At 46.8% G+C, this 17,156-nt stretch overlaps 1 protein-coding gene across 3 annotated transcripts in view; it reads left to right on the forward strand.

Annotated features, from left to right (window-relative positions):
* Positions 1 to 3,367: 3,367 nt before the first annotated feature.
* ADCY8 (adenylate cyclase 8) overlaps positions 3,368 to 17,156 on the forward strand; it is a 188,916-nt gene continuing 175,127 nt past the window's right edge. For 2 of the 3 annotated variants that reach the window (XM_010988790.3, XM_010988791.3), the window contains exon 1: positions 3,369 to 6,296. In XM_010988790.3, the coding sequence (XP_010987092.2) occupies positions 5,322 to 6,296 (975 nt within the window). In that variant the 5' untranslated portion in view covers positions 3,369 to 5,321. Of the gene's footprint in view, positions 6,297 to 17,156 lie in introns of all 3 variants that reach the window. The other variant, XM_031439644.2, reaches the window with a different exon arrangement.

The following is a 17,156-nucleotide window of genomic DNA, read 5'->3' on the forward strand; positions in this document are numbered from 1 at the left end:
TTGGCTTTTCTGTTGTCTATTGTGCTGCATTACGGATGAAATGCACGTGCGGAGTTTTCACTCTTCGGCCATTTCCATGGCTGAACCCTACTTAGTTTAGACATTGACTTTTCCTGGAGTTCTGTCAAAGCAGTTAATGCCTCTGATATTTCCTAAGAGCAGTGCTCCAGGTAAAGCAAGGATGTCCTTTTTATTCTCCTTCCCCCAGTTTTGCTGAGGTTTTATATATATATTTATTTTATATATATTTAAGGTATACAACTTGGTGTTTTGATATACCGTATGAGTTCATCACAATCAAGTAATTAACATATCCATCAGCTCACAGAGGTACCATTTTCTTTGTTGTTGTGTTTTTCCTTTGTCTATGTGAGAACATTTAAGATCTGTCCTCTTAGACAATTTCATGTACTTTTCCTTTAAGGACTTCCAGCTTTTGAAGCTGCCTTGTCATAAACACCCTCATTCCCTTTGGAAACAGGATCTCTCTGGTTTCAGGTCCTCTTCCTGAACTGAGTCCATCTTTTCTTTTACATGTGAATATTTTATATGTCTTCAGTGAGTGTTAGGGTTTCTATGGGTCTTCTGCAAAGGGCACAGCTCTTATACAAATTGAGTTCATATATTAAAATAGTTAACCTTGAAAGTCAAAGATGCATTGTAGAGAAACAAAATTCCCTTTCTTAAACATATCTACTATAAATGTGGCCAAGGGCATGCAGCACCATCATGAAACAAATACGTTATTTTCCAATGAGACAGGAGGATGTTTCTTCATTAACCACTGCTACCTAAATGAAGTACAACAATTAATTTATTTTCATTAAATCCAATATTTGAAAAATCTGCTTTTTCACAAACTGTAGAAATAATGTCTATGGTTTGAAGTGAACAAAACCTAACAGACCCTCTATCCAAACAAGAATTCATTCTGCTACCTTCATCCATTCAGAGTCATCCTACCAGACTTCTCAAAGCCTAAACATCTCAGAAGTCTCTTATTTAATTTGCACTTGGAAAGTCAAAATATATTTGGCATTTGCATGTCTATCAGTCCTATTCAAATTAAGTCAAATGTGTTGACTGCTTGTGACAGCATTTTTATTAAACATGTAGATGCTAGATTTATACAATATAAATTTAATTGCTGGAATTTTGCTATCGGATGAGATCCTGGGCAAGTTAGCCAAGTGGAGCCTCAATATTTTAGTCAGTAAAATGGAGGTAATAAAAAAATTGAGCAAGATTTAGCTCAGAGAATTGCTGGGATGATTAAATGAGATGACTGTAAAGACAGTTGTAAAGGGAGAAATATTCCATACACTGTTGCTAATCTTATTATCTTTATGTGCACTATCATTGCTAGAAACTGGGTGATATGGACCCATGGAAACTCAGTTTTCCTTTCAGTGAGCTCACCTCTTCATAGGGAGAAGTGAGAGACAAATGAGTAAGCAAATGGTTAATACCCAGTCCCTGAAGGAAGAACCGTACAAGGAGAACCCAGAACAGACTTCTGAACAACAGAAAAGGAAACCATCAGTTCTCACTGGGAATATCAGGATAGCCTTCGTGCAGAGACAACATTGCTCAAGCTTTGAAGGACAAGGTGAGTAGTGTTTTGAGAGAAGGATATGGAGGGAAGATAAGGAAGTAGCAAGACAAGGGAACAGTGTTCAAAAAGACACTGAGTTGGCAAAATACTGTCCCTGGAACATAGTTGAGACTCAGCAATAATAAATACACAAGAAATTTTAAAAAGCATTGTGCGAGATCTGTTATAGCCTGAAAGCAGTGTGTCGACTTCTCCTGTTCAAGTGATATCATTTGGTGGTTTCCATATTCCAAAAAGCCTCTCAATATGTGTCCTGAGCCAATGCTGTCATTCAAAAACAGAGTACTGGGGGGGACTGAATGGCAGTGTCATCCCAACAAGAAGAATAACATTTGAATCTAATTGTGTCATTCATGCTTTTGTTTTCAAACAACATGTCCTAAACATCCCTACAGCAGAGGAACTTTCAGAGGAATCAGTTGACCAGATGCGATGTTTTCTCCTTGATATGTTAGTTTCAGCTCCGAGTTCATGAAATTCTTTGAGTTTCTCTCTGTAGCATGCTATGCTCCTTCATCAGCCTGAGTCATTTTATCTGATTGGGTCCAGTCTCCCCTTCCTTGGCATGCCTCCTTTCGCTGCTGAATAAATCATCCTGGTATATGTCCAGGAGGAAGATTTTCATAGGAAAGTTCCATCTGCTTTCAACCCCTCATTTATTCAGGCTGAGTTCTCAGGCTCCCAAGGAGAAAGAATTGAGAAAATAAAGAGGTGTCTTCCACTGCCAAGTTTACTAATGTGGTCATTAGCACAGATGACTTGGGGCTATGCCTGCAGAGAGAGGACACAGTTCCCCACACATCCTGGCACACGGTCGGCAGGAACCCACCTCCCTCCCCGCTCCCAGCCCTCTGCCCTTTTTGAGCTCCCTCCCTCAAATCAAGATACTTAATACCCACCCCAGAGTTTCAAAAGAGCTGGCCAGGCAGAGTCCAAGGAATTTAGGAAGGGAGAAGCAAGTAGCATTTCTTTCTCGGGGAGGTAAGGCCTGGGATTATGTCATTAAGGTCTAAATAAACACAAAACCGAGTTTGGGGGAAGTGCTTTGTCCTTAACTTCCAGCCCCATGGGATAGGCCAGCTATTCTAGGAGATCTTTACTGTTAACAAATTAATTTCTCTACAAACTGGGTTAAAAATGGAATCGGCCTTCTTTCGATTTAAAATTAAGCATTTAATTTTGTTCCCGTTTTTAAGGGATGGCAGACTACACCTCTAAAGGTCTAGAATTAAAGGAGTCTTTTCCAGGGTGTATCGCATCCCGGAAATCCACTGTTAACGGATTGGGGGAAATGTTCAGAGTTTTCTTCCCACTTTTGAGGGAAATTTTATGTGCAAGGCGTTTGACCAGTTCTGGGTTTAAAGTGAAACTCATGTGTGTGGAAAAGAGACTTAAAAAGGAAATAATGAAATCTCGTATTTCTGGGACACGGCGGACACAAATAACCCTGGAGATGGTGCATTCGGTTGAGGATGGGCGTATGGAACGCCATTCTTGCCCAGGGCAGGCAAAGGGAGGAGAGTTTCTCCTACGGAGAGCAAGAGAAATCATCCGCTCCAGAGGGCCTGGAGCGGATCTCCTCCTGGCGAGGAGATCTTTGGGGCTTTCATGGGACGCCGCTAGGAGCCGAGAAAGCGCTCAGGGCCTGACGTCATTGGCCATCAGCTGACTGTGCACAGGGCCCGGGCTCCACCGGCTGCAACCGCAGTCGCGGTGGCGGATCTGGAGGCCACCGCAGCTCCGCCACCTGCAGCGGGGCTCGAGACTGCGGCGGCCGCGCTCGGCGGGGACACAGGCAGCACGCGCCCGCCGGGCTGCGCCTGGGTCTGCCCCGAGCGCCGGCAGGCGCTTTGTCTGCAGCCGCTCGCCAGAGCTCCCCGGCGGGAAACCTGGGCTTGAGCGCGCGGCAGGAAATACCTTCCCCAAGTCCTCGTCCTCGATCCATATCCCAGGAGGGGAGAAACGTGGCGAGCGAGGCACTCCAGGGGCCTGGCGTTCGAACGCCTCGCGCCCTCCACCCCTCCGGATTGGTGTAGTAAAGAGACTGCCTAGGGAAGCTGCCTGCCTCTGCGATTGCGGCTCTTTGGGGGTATTTTGCCTTTAGCTCAAAAGTTGGCTTTGCCAAAAGACTCCCCAGTGGGGAGAGAGTAAAGGAGACCCTCTACTCTGTGGCGCTGAGCTCTCGGGAGTCCGTGGGCAAAGCGGCCTACGAGTCCTGGCTCCGCACCTGCCGAGGACCAGAGCCAGCGCCTAAAAAAGAACAGCGGAGGAACCGGCCCGCGCTGCCAGCTGGAGCGCTGGATCTGCGCCCCGGGAGACGGCCGGGGGCGCCCGCCCCAACCCGCAGTCGTCCCCTCCCACGCCGGTCTGCGCGCGCTGCCGCCTCCAAGACCTGGGGTGTCCAGGACAGATCTGAGCGCCACCGCGGCCCTTCCACCTCCTGTTCCGGGGGTGTGGCTTGGCGCGAGGGCGGGTTTAAGTCGCCGCGGGTGTCTGCCCGCTCTGACAGGTCTCCAAATTCCTCCCTGTCGCCAGGTGCCCGCAGCACACTTCAGAGCGCCAGGGTGGCACGCGGCGCTTCCCTGGATCCGGTGGCGACTCAGCGACTTCCCCGCGGCCTCAGGCCTCCCTTCTTGCCCAAACCTTACAGCCGCCACACCTAGCCCAGCTTCGATTCTTAGCCTCAGGGATCTGCAACGGCGGCTTCGCTTCGTTCCCAGAGCTGTTGGCTTTGGAGCCCTCTACCACTTTTTCCGGCCCTCGCCTCCCTCTCCTCCCAGTTCCGGGCCTAATGGACTCCAAGGAGCGAGGTGAAGGGGGTGAGAACTGTGTGCTGCGATCCCTCGGAAGCACAGCTGGAAGGGCTGACTTCGTCGTATAGCCGCGACTGGAACCCCCTTCCCCGAGGGACGCGTCCGGCCAGAACCAGCGCTGCGCTCTCAGTCTTCGCTCAGGAAGTGGAGGCAGCCAGAAATAAACCAAGGAGGGAGCTTCAGCACATCCCCTCTTCCGAATTAACTGTTCGGTGACTTGTTAGCCCTGAGGCTACCACCTCTCCAATCCTCCCGCGGGGCACTCGCCACCTCACGGTCCCCCAATCCTCCACTATCATTGCCCCCGCCCCAAGCTCCGCCCCGGCTCCCCATCCCGGCGCAATGGAGTTCTCTGAAGGGCTCAGTTCCAGCCACAGCTGCTAACTTCTTACCCATCTGCGCCGCCGGTCACCCTCGACCAGCCCCCCTGCAGCCGCCGAGTCGTGGGCGTCCCGAGCCCAGTGCCGCAGCCAGGACCCGCCCGGCGCGCAGCTGAAGCACTGAGCCCAGGCTCCTGGGCGCCTCTTGGAGAGCAAAGGCTGCGCCAAGACGCTGAGTCGAGAACCAGCCAGGAAGCCAGAACCAGAGAAGGGGGCTACGCGGCTCAGAGCGCCGCGTCTTCTGCGGACAAATAGCCACAGCAGCCACGCACCCAAGCTGCGCGGGCTGGCCGGAGGGCGACGCGCAAGGACGCAGGGGTCTGCGGCGATCTTCCAGACGCCCTTTGCCCCCGGGCGCACTATGACCTGACGTGCGGGGGCCTCCTGCCCAGGGCGGCTGGGGATTGAAGGGCTGGCCGCCCAGCTCCCACCACGCCGCCTCTGGGGCTTTAGGAACCCCCTCCCCCCGAGGCCTCCCCGGGTTCTGCGCCTCACTCCCGGCGGCCCGGCGCCATGGAGCTCTCCGATGTGCGCTGCCTCAGCGGCAGCGAGGAACTCTACACCATCCACCCGACGCCCCCGGCCGGCGACGGCGGGAGCGGCTCGCGGCCGCAGCGGCTGCTGTGGCAGACGGCGGTGCGGCACATCACCGAGCAGCGCTTCATTCACGGGCACCGGAGCGGCGGCGGCGGCGGCGGAGGCGGCGGCGGGAGCGGAGGCTCCTGCAAAGCCTCGGACCCTGGAGGCGGCGGCCCCAACCACCACGCGTCGCAGCTGTCCGGCGACTCAGCGCTGCCCCTCTACTCGCTGGGCCCTGGGGAGAGAGCGCACAGCACCGGCGGCACCAAAGTCTTCCCGGAACGCAGCGGGAGCGGCAGCGCCAGGGGCAGCGGGGGCGGGGGCGACCTGGGCTTCCTGCACCTCGACTGCGCCCCGAGCAACTCGGATTTCTTCCTCAGTGGGGGCTATAGCTACCGAGGGGTCATTTTCCCCACCCTGCGCAACTCCTTCAAGTCCCGGGATCTGGAGCGCCTCTACCAGCGCTATTTCCTGGGCCAGAGGCGCAAATCGGAGGTGGTGATGAACGTGCTGGACGTGCTGACCAAACTCACCCTCTTGGTTCTCCACTTGAGCCTGGCCTCGGCCCCCATGGACCCGCTCAAGGGCATCCTGCTGGGCTTCTTCACTGGCATAGAGGTGGTGATCTGCGCCCTGGTGGTGGTCAGGAAGGACACCACCTCGCACACGTACCTGCAGTACAGCGGCGTGGTCACCTGGGTGGCCATGACCACCCAGATCTTAGCCGCAGGTCTCGGCTACGGGCTGCTGGGGGACGGCATCGGCTACGTGCTCTTCACGCTCTTCGCCACCTACAGCATGCTGCCGCTGCCGCTCACCTGGGCCATCCTGGCCGGCCTGGGCACCTCCTTGCTGCAGGTAGTCCTCCAAGTGGTCATCCCCAGGCTGGCGGTCATTTCCATCAACCAGGTAACTCCTGTCTGCCTTGCTCTTCCGATGACTTCCCCCGGGGTGCTTGAGAAATAGCTTTCTAAGAGGCAGGATGGCCTGGCCCACTTGGAGTCCCCTCCTCCAGCCTGGCATAGTGCCTGGCACCTAGGAGGTCCTGGGCGTTGTTGCGACGGTATTTCTCTCTTCTTAGAGGAACTGGAACTAAATGACCCCTAAAGTTTCTACCAACTCTACCCTTCTACTCTGGTTCTGTGAGTAATTCTTCTGTGACCTCAGCTAAGAAGTTGTCTTCTTTCTGCTTCTGCTCCTTGCCCATCCCCCAGGGTCTGTAGTCTCTGGAGCAGGAGACAGCAGGGGCGGAGAAGCACCCCGATTTAGAAGGTGACCCATTCCTTAACAGCTCCACTCGTGAGAGTTAACAGCAGGGTGTCGTAAGGGACTCTGGGATTCAGAGCTGGGTTTCTCTGAATCTCTGTGCCACAGATCCTCAGTTCTCAAAGGAATCAAAATTTGTTAAACGTGTAGTAATTGCTGGTGCTGGGTATCCAGCTTACGTTATCTCAGGCAGTCCTTCAGACAACCCTATGACACACATTTTATTTGGGAATTCTTCGTTGCCTTGGGGATTTAAGACGTTATCTTCTCTTGTTACAGGATCCAACCCCAAAGCTTTTGGAAAAATCAGCCTCAGGAACTGGGGCTAGGGGGGGGGGGGGGGGATAGTGTCATTGGCAAAGAATGCAAGTTTTGCTTAGTTGAAAAGCAGCATTTTGATGTAGATGGTTTGAAATATTTAGGTGGAACCTGACCCTTTAGGTCTCTTTCTCCTTCCTCCCCCTTTCTTCCTATCTTTCCCCATTAAATATGAATGAGTTTATGTGAACAGAGTTCTCATTGTCTGCGAATGAGGAGGTAGACGATGACTCTTTTGTTTAAACTCATTGAAGTCAATAGATAATTAATGGTTTGGCACTTTCTTGGCCAAGTATCTGGCAGGTAGTGGGGGGGGGGCGCTTCTCCATAAAAATGAGGGAAATGTAGCAGCTGAAGTGTTTTCAAGTAGAAAACTGATGAGAGGATGGTGCTTGGATGGGGGCCTGCTTTGTATGTTTCTGCTCTGGCCTCAGCCTCTGTGTTACTTTTGTTCTATTGGAAGCTTAATGCCTCCTCTTAGGGTCTGGTTTGAGTAGATGGTTCTTAGAATAAACAGGTACAGCACCCATGAAAACTCCTCATGCCTTTCAGAGTGCTGGCACCACCAGAGTGCTTTACCCCTCATTGACCTTCCGAGCTTCTAGTCGATTTGAGATTCTCTTCTCTGATGGCTCTATATCATTTGTTCAGGTGACTTATCTGGTTGGCTGCTTTTACAGTGCCTTTTGAAGTCTCCCTGAGTAGAGCAAAGAGCATTAAAGTACGTGGCTGTTTGTCAGGCATGAAACGGGAAGAAGAGAGCCTCTGTAAAGTCTGACCAGCTGAATTTTTGCTTATTAAAGATAATAATGAAGAAAAAAAGATAATAATGAATGTGTTCTCAAAGTTACCATGAACCCATAATACCCACATATCATATAAAGTCTCAATTTGGAATTACATAAAATTGTAGTTGCTTGCTGTGTTTTCAAATCTCGTTTACACGTGGATCTGAATCCCAGCAGCCTCTGAATTTCTCTCCTTCTTCCAAACTCTCTCTTCTCTTTTGCATTTTCTTTATTATGTGCCTAGATGTCAGCTGGTCTCTTCCTGCTCCTCTTGCTCCTTTTGCCTTTTCCCCTTCTCACCTCTTCTGTCTCCTTTTTCCACCATGAGTTATTTTCACAATATATCCTAGCCATCTGACCATTTGCAGAAAATTCCATTTATTATAACCCACTACGTCTCATGCAGCAGCCTTTCTTGGTACACATTACTAAAAGACTTCATCAAATAAGTTTGGAATAGTATTTGGAATGACACATCCCAAGTGGCAAATGATGAATATTTTCAAAATTCTAAGTATAGAGACACTTTTCTTGCCAAATGAATCCAGAAAGTAAATTTTGGCTCCATATTTGTTTTATACTCCACTCAAATACTACCAGATGGGAGAAGATTAAAAATAACCCCAAATGCCTTCCCACACCCACCTCATCATAAACAATCCTTCACTGTGAAAACCGGGCACCTGGGACCTGCATACCACGCTCATTCAACTTTCTGTTTGGATAGGAATTATAGATGAACTATCGTTTCTTAAGTTGTCACCTTTTCCCAGACTCTGAAAGAACGAGCAGGGCGCTCTCCTCTCATCTTAAGTGCTGAAAGAACCTTCGCGGCTTTAGCTACAAAACGTTTTCCTTTGGCGCCCCCTAGAGGTTCGAGTGTCCTTCCCAGATCTTGCAGGAGGATGAAGTAGAAAATTAACTGTCATTAAAAAAAAATTTTTTTTAATCTGTGATTTTTGCATAGCTGCTGTTTAGTTTTCCTTGCGTGGTAATATACAAGGCAAGCTTAAAACCTGCTAATGACCTTGCACAGCAACTGGAATAAAGTCCTAACTCCTTGCCACGGCGCACTGGATCCTCTACGTGCTGGTGCTGCTTCTCTCAAATTATATTGTCTTCTCTTCTAGTCCTCAGCTTCCAAATACACTATCTATTTTCCTATCTTTCAAATATCCCAAGCTCTTCCCCACTCCTTAGGCTTTGTGCCTGCTGCCAAGAGCAATTTTTCCCATGACTGACACATCCTCATTATTCCAGACTCAATTTCAATGCCACTCTCTAGTGCATGACGTGTCTTATTTTCTTCAGAGGACATACACCATCTGAAGTTATCTTCTTTGTTTATATTTACTGTGTTTCTTCCTCCACCCCACAACCTCACAAGACTATGATCACCAAGTAAAGGCAAAGACATTGTCTGTCACATTCATCATTTTACTAGAAAAAAGATGCCAGCCACGTGGTAGACACACAACAATCCCTGAATGAACAAGACTACTCATTGCATAGGCAACATTATAAAATAGCCAAGTCCCCCTGACATTGTGTTGCTGAAAGCTTCCTACACAAACACACACACACACACACACACATTAAATGTATGTAAGACAGCCTTTTATACATAAACACCTTTGGAGAAATCAAAGCACAATAATAATTCTTTATATTTGTGCAATATTTTACATGTAACCTAGACGCTTTACATACGTAACCACTTCTAATGATGGCAAATAGATGGTATCTTTCTTCACTTTCATTTCAGTGAGGAAATGACATGTTCTTAGGAACTTTCAAGGGACATCCCAAAGGTGATGAGCCTAACAAGTAATGAGAGCAGGATTCAAATCCTAGTTCGATGCTAATCATTCTTCTAAAAACCGAAGTGTTTGAAATGACTCAAGAGCAAGGGGTATCTGTTCCACTACTCAAGAGAGTAATACCCCTACAGCACATGAATTAACATTTAATGAAGAAGCCAAAGGGCAATCAAGGGAGACAAGTGATGGAACTGCTGGGAATAGACTCTGTGTAGCTGGTTCATCGGCTTGCTGGATGATGGATATAAATTTGTCAACTGAATGAAGATCATAAACCCTGGGATACTTTCTCTCTACATTAATCACGATTCCCGTTAAGAGGATGGCTCATGTTAACTTAGCATTTTCAAGAAACAGGAAGCTAGAATGAGGACACAGTCAACACACCTCGGCAGCTGTTTCACTTCACTGAATATGCCATTTTCAAAAGTAAAAAATGCACCGATGATTGCCTTTCCTAATCCAGGCTTGAGAATCTGTTTCTCCCCTTTCCCCCTGGAGGAAAATTATATCTGTTACTTGACAGGGTAACAACCAAGCTGCAAATCTCTGCAGATACCCTGTGTGATGAGACAAAACCCTGTGTTCACTTAGCTATCATGTGCTTTCCCCTGTGGCTACAAGATGGCACCTAAGAGGGGTCGACCAGAAGGCTTCTAACCATCAGCAAAGAAATAGTTTATGTTCTCTCCGCTTGGTGAACAGTTAGACTAAAGTCATGGACTTCCCATCCACACAGAGAGGTTTTGTCCGGGGCAGGTAAGACCCCTTGTGATTTCCAGGTCTAAAGTGGCATTGGAAATACAGAGGAACCCTCAGAAGTTTCAAAGCTCAGTTGAAAGGCTGCCTTTTATTTCCACCCTGAGGAAGTTCAGCTACAGGTAGCACTGGGGCTGCAGTTACTCGTTGCTCAGGGAGCCTCATCCATTTCAAGTTAAATCGGCTTCATTATATGATTCAAAGATAGTAGTACTTCTGTCCAGATTCTATCTAGGACAGAGAATTTTTCCACATCTTACACAAACTGTTTATCCTGCCAGTTCAATTTCTCCATCGAAAAATTTATTGCAAAATGACATTATCTGGATAAACAAAATATTAATGATAAGGTTATATTTGCTAGATTCTTTCGCCGGATGGATACATTCTAAGCACTGTTGCTGTAATTGGCATTTTTACTCTATTTTAATTGCTGGTGACAATAATATGAGCTATCTAACATTTGAAACTCATTCTCATTCTTCAGCTCATTAGTGATAAGACGATGAAAAGCATTTACTTATCGGAAAACTGAGAAGTAGCGATATTTAACTAGAGAGGTTGCTCCATTATGCTTCCCTCTGGGGGACTGATTCCCAAATGTTACCGCTAGTGGCTAATTAGTCCTCTGTACCCCTTGGTGAGGCAGATAAGCCAAAGTATCAGAGTGGAGGTGATTTCTCCAAGATAACTCCATGAGCAAAGGCAGCTAAGTATGCAAATCCAGGTGAGTTATTGCTCAAGGTCATGCTGTCAGATTTGAATTTCCCAAGCAGCCCTTTCTTTCCTGTCTTATACACATCCAATGAAACCGCAGAGACTAGAGCCAGAAAAATGCTAATTAAATCATGATCGTTAAACTTGACTAATAACAGGATGCTTTTAGCTTACCACTTGGCCTTTAAAAAATCCTTTGGGAGGAAATGCATCGTTTGTACCAGGTAAGGTAGTGGTGTATAGTATGAGCAGGTGGGGGATCAGGAGAGAAGAAGGCTCTGAGTGTGCTTTTGAGTGCATTTCTGATCATTTAAATTAACAGTTGACTTCACAGTAAAGACAAAGTGAATGTAATGGAATTACCAACATCTCTCCCCCAATTTGCAAAATTTAAACATAAGCATATATTCTATGTTCTTTGTCTAAGTCTGCTAACTCAAATCAAATAAAGGGAAGCTTATAATGATTTAATGTACAGCAAATGGCATGTAATTTAAGTCATCTCAATTTGGTAGTTGATATCAAGGTAAATACTTCAAAAAACCACAAATATCCATTAAATGAGTGTAACTGGGATCCTATATAATGCACCTCACTCATCATGATGTGCATTTTTTAAAACCCAAATATCTCCATTTCTGTACATTTTCCTTTGGCAAATTCACATAGGTTTTAAAAAAATAATTGCAATATCCCAGCATGTCTGAAAAAATGACTTTCAAAAGCAGATTTGAGTGTCAACATTCTCAAGAGGTCCCTGTGAATGCCAGGAAATGGAAATATTACTCTCTCTTACTTGTGAAAAATATCGAGACTGTCCTTTTTGGTTCTATCTTTTCCCTCCTTCCTTTCCTCCTCGCTCCCCCCCCACAACCTATTTTTGTGATGGAAAGTAGGCTTTGCAAAGGACATTTTTAATGACATCTGAAATGACCAATTAAATCCCTTCTGGTCTGCAGACACCTTTGCCCTGGAGTTGCAAATAGGCTTGGCGTCTGTGTGTTTAGAGAGAATTGTAAAATGATGTACAGTGTGGTCTTTGCAAGATTGAATTACGAATTTGTTTTTCTTCATATCTGCTAAGGTCACCTGACTGGCATCAGTGGGTCAGAGCATAATTAGATTGCAACTGGGAAGACTGGGAGGACTTTTATTTCTGGAGCAGCTGCCACAGTGTCATGTTAAGTAGGACAAATGCATTAGTCCTATTTACACCTTGATGATTGATGGCATTTTAAGAGCTCATCAAAAAGAGGTAAAACCAAGCATTGAAAGGAAAGGTTTTTTTGTTTTTTTTTAAGTTGATCCCAAATTCAGTGGTGCTGGCAACATGTAATCAAAGGACACTACTACAATCGTGCCGATGTGACATTTCACTCTTATCTAAATATTTCTTAGGATGCTAATTTATTCATTTCACAAATGTGTCTATTTGAGTTGATCCTACATGTGTTTGCTTTCGGAACATAGGAGATACTTGCAACATTCATCTCAAAATGTTCCTCTTACCAGTGAATGGGCACAATATTGATGCTCTGAGAGACCAGGAGGTCTAGAATCTGCAGGTGGAGGGTACATCAGTTCACTTGACCTATCGCTTTGAAGCGTGTTCTTTGCTTTCTCTGGAATGCAAGGTAACAGAAACCGGAGGGAGGCACATTTCTGGGATCTATAGGTCTGAACCTCAGTGAACAAGAGCATCTGTTCTGTAAATAATTTCTTCCTCAGCATCTTCTTGAGTGGGGCTTGAGTGGAAGAACACTACTCTACCCAGCCAGCCACAACAGAGCCCTGAAAGCCAGTATAATCTGCCCTGTGCTTCCCCAGGAAACAGAACTGGATTTACACACTCAAATCAGATCATGTGAATTTTGTTTAAGAAGGACTATTTTAAGAAGTCAGGTCACTTAAGCAGCACTTCGGAAACCAGCTTTTCTCACTGCAAGATTTTTCACAGTCAGCTCTGCAGGGTACAGAAGAATGCAGAGTAGATTAATTAACCGTTGAAGTCCCAGACATTCCCAGGGACGCCTGGTCCCATCCCGAGGGGAATAAAAGCCCTTCTACCAGTGAAGGCAACTATGTGACCACCTTCTCAAGCAATGGGCTGGGATTGTGACTCAGCGTGTTGTCAGAGAACCCTGTGCGAGTCCTGGTTTCTTTGATACCTCTATACTGGACTTGGATTGGGCATGTCTGCGATTTTATACTGGAATTTCATTTTTAGCTAGAGTATCTCTCTTAATATGTGTAATACCTTGCACATTCACTAGTCACTGGGGTTTTCTATGATTTCCACTCCACTTCCTGACTTAAATTCCTAAGCTCAGATGTTGCTAATTGCAGAATATTTTGAAACACAAAATTCTCCTAAATCAAAAAATTATTTAAAAATTTACATAGTAAAGACATGAGCCAAGTATGAATTTAAATCATATTAATGTTTGGGGCTTGTTTAGTGAGTAAATTTTTAAACTGACATCTCTATATAAAGAGCATCCTGGTATAAAGTTTTGACATGAACAAGAATTATTTTGTTGAGCTCTCTTATAAATGACATCCTTGTCCTGTGTCCTGGCTTTCCAGTTGACTGGAGTCAACCATTTCAGAATCCTTTCATCTTTTCTGTGATTACATGTTGAATATACATGACTGGTTAGAAATAGAGACAACTATTGAGTAGGGAGTAGTCAAAATATATGTATTTCTTTAACTCAGAACATGGGAAAAGGAAACGCAACAAAACAGAATAGGACTAAGAAAAAAGAAAAAGAAAAACCTTGCAAGGCCTAAGTATAAGAGTTATGGGGAGTGTCCTCAAATATCTAGGGTACTGCCATGGGGACAAAGAGAGACTTTATTTTGTATGTGTTCTCTGGGACAGAAGAATGACCAATGGGTAGTCACCAAACCATGAGAGATTTTGGTCCATCTAATGCTGAGGCTTTGTAACACACAGACCTGCCCATGGGGCTACTTTTTGAAGTGATGAGCTCCCTGTCATGGGGATTCTTCAAGGGAAAGCTGTGCAGCAATCTATCAGGGAGAGCCTAAAGCAGATGCCCATACAGGGAGGTTTTTTCCTCAAGGTCATTTGAAAACCATCAGTTGCATCTCTAAGCCATCACAGTCACCTTGCAGGCAGGGAAAAGGAGAGGGCAAAGAGCAAAGGGCGAGAGGCCAAGAGGGCCAAAGGGAGTTTGCCCACTGGTCCTTTCAGGGGCCTCCAGGACCCCTGCTCAGGAACGTCTGCTTATATTTGGGGACCAGAATTCTGACACCTGGCCCCTCCATCAGCAAGAGAGGATGGCAAAAATAGGTTAGACTTTACTGCTTCTCAGAAAAATCAGGATTGCAGTGGGAAGAAGGGGAAAAGGAGGACTGAGTAGGAAAATCGTTCAACAAGTACTTGTTGACTGACTGACTGTTGGGTTCTAGATTTTGAGTAAATGGTCAAGGTTTTTGCTGGCTGATATTTGAATGGATTTGGGGAGGGAGTTTGTGACTCTGGTGCAGAGGTAGGGAGGTTTGTATCTGGCTCTTAGACTCTGTCTGAAACACAGCATTTAGTGAATGTTTTACACAAATGCAAGTCCTGGGCTTTTCTTAGCACAGACCTCTAAAGCGTGAACCAGGAAAGCTGCAGTGGATTCCTTTTAGGAGTCGCGTGAAGGAAAGGTCCGACTCTAGAAGAAATTGTAAATGGGTATGGACTTTCCTCGTGAAGGGACCCTGGGGATGGGCTAAGAGGCTACGTATTTAAGTGTTACCTTATCTCAAACTGAGCACATCCCGAGCCTGGTGACCTAAAGACAAGGCACAAGAAAACATCAGCCTCATGTTGGGAAGGCCAGGCTCTTCTGCAGCCCCAGGCTCTGCCAGTAGCTCTGTGTTCACAGTAACCCCAGCTGAAAACTGAGCAGCTCCCTTGGAGCGCCAGGCAACCCGTTCCCACACAAGGGTGGCAGACAAAGGGCTTAAGCAACGCTCAGTCCCCTCTCTTTAGTACATTGCTACACTCTGCATTTTCAGCTCTCAGAGCAATGTCATGACGTTTCGTGTGCCTGCCAGGCTGGGGGCCCTGGAGGTCAAGGACCATGCCTTACGCATCTGTGTCCCTAGCACCTAGCATAGCACTTGGCACGTGGGCCGTTCTGAAGACCATGCTTATAAATGAATGGAATGAGTGAATATAACATGACCATCTCCTTCCCCCTACCTCTGACCATCCCCTTACACAGACAGTCACACAGTCAGCGAGAAACCAGTGGGAGAAAAGAAATCAGTTTCTCGGGTCAACACAGGCAGAAGCACTTAGCCCAGGAAGTGTTTTAGGAAGAAAGCCCCCGTCTGAGTGTTCGCTAGACTTGTGTTACGGAAGTTACAGTAGACAGGATGAAGGAAAATTCAAGGAATTATCTAGACCATTTAAGTCAGAAAAGGAAAAAGATTACCAACCTAAATTACCTGTAAGTGTTTGTCCATTCCTGAACATTTTAAATAGATCTGGCTCATCTATACAAAATAACATCTAAGTATCAATGAAGGTCTCAACCCCTTGTTGGCTTCCTTTTTGGTCCTTTGGCGCCCTGACTGAATCCCAGTACCAACACCTCCCTCGGGCTCTCCTGGCTTCGCGGTGTACTACCCAGAAGCTTTTCTTGGGTCTGACCGCTCAGTGCTGCCCCCTTCTGGTCAGCGGTGGATGTTGACCCTCTGGCTTCATACAGGTGCAGCTTGTGGGCAAGAGGTGTCCCCACCTCCCTACCGGCCCCCCGCACTCCTCGCCAGCCAGGTCGGCTGCCTCACTCCTAAGAGGAGAACATCAAACAGAACCATTGACCTTCCTGAGCCTAGTAACTGGAGAATTCCTTAGCCTGCCATTTCCTGTAGCTTAAAACCTACCACATAAAGACCAGTTTGTACCCTAACTGGGCCAGTTTATCTGTAGCCTTCCTAAAGGCAAGATGATATTGGAACCCAAGGGAGGTAACTGAAACAGTCTTCATGAAGTCCAAAAAGGCTGTGAGGCAGTTTTCAGTTCTGTGAAGCATCGTTCCACGTAATTCACTTGTCTACTGTCAACTAGTTCAAGAAACAAAATCAGAATCAGTAATGCAAGTTTATTTTCTTCTAAGCTCAGCATCAAACTTCCCCCATGACTAAGTGAGCCTTCCTAGCCTACTGGTGACGGACAGCTCATGTGAGGATGGGTTCATGACTCAGACTGTCAAGTGTCCAATGAACAGAGTGCCCCTTCTCTATTTACGAGAGAGATACAGCAGTTGTCTCTTACCACGTGAGCAGTGCCATCACGCACAGCTCCTGGGGCCCTGCCCAGGCCATTTCAGCCAGAGAAGAACTGTGAGCTGTGCCAATGGACATTTAGAGATATTTTGGAAACCATGTAAGTACATTTCCTTAAAAACACAGAAACTGCAAATTGTCATCCTATTTTTGCCATGAATTTTTCACAGTGACGTTGGCCACATGGCTTTGGTTTCTTCAGACACAAGTATCTTCGTGCCTGAAAGGGTTTGGGGAGTAGTGGAAACATGCAGGATTATGAAGGGTTTTCCGACACCCAGACCGAGTTAGATAGTCCTTCTCTGGGTTTCACAAAGGCGAGGATTGTACCTGAGTCATGGTTGTGTCTCAACGACATAGTCTAGTGCTGCTTACACATACTCTTCCTTCTCAAATGCCTTCAGGGCTTGCCGTTCAATTCACCTCTTAAATGCTGAGGTTTCCTAAATTCCCATCCCATATGCCTCCCCGTTATCCCACTTCACACGTCTCTCTGGGCAATCACATCCTCCCTTGGTTAACGACTATGCATCTATGTGTTAAGTCTGTATCTCCAGCCCTGTTCTTTCTGCTAAGCTGAAGACCAGGCTATCACGTGACCTGCTGGGCTCCTCCAGTTGAAAGTCCTGCAGGCAGTTCAATCTCAACAAGTCAAAAACCAACTTCTTCCCACCCGACATCTATATGAAATCCTGATGGATTCGTCTCCCATCACTGAAATCTATCCAAAGCTCTCTATTCTACTCATTTCGTTCTAGTGCAGCCCCTGCCATGATTTCTCAATTTTCATTCCC

This window comes from Camelus dromedarius, chromosome 20, assembly GCF_036321535.1.
Source record: "Camelus dromedarius isolate mCamDro1 chromosome 20, mCamDro1.pat, whole genome shotgun sequence".
Lineage (NCBI taxonomy): Eukaryota > Metazoa > Chordata > Mammalia > Artiodactyla > Camelidae > Camelus > Camelus dromedarius.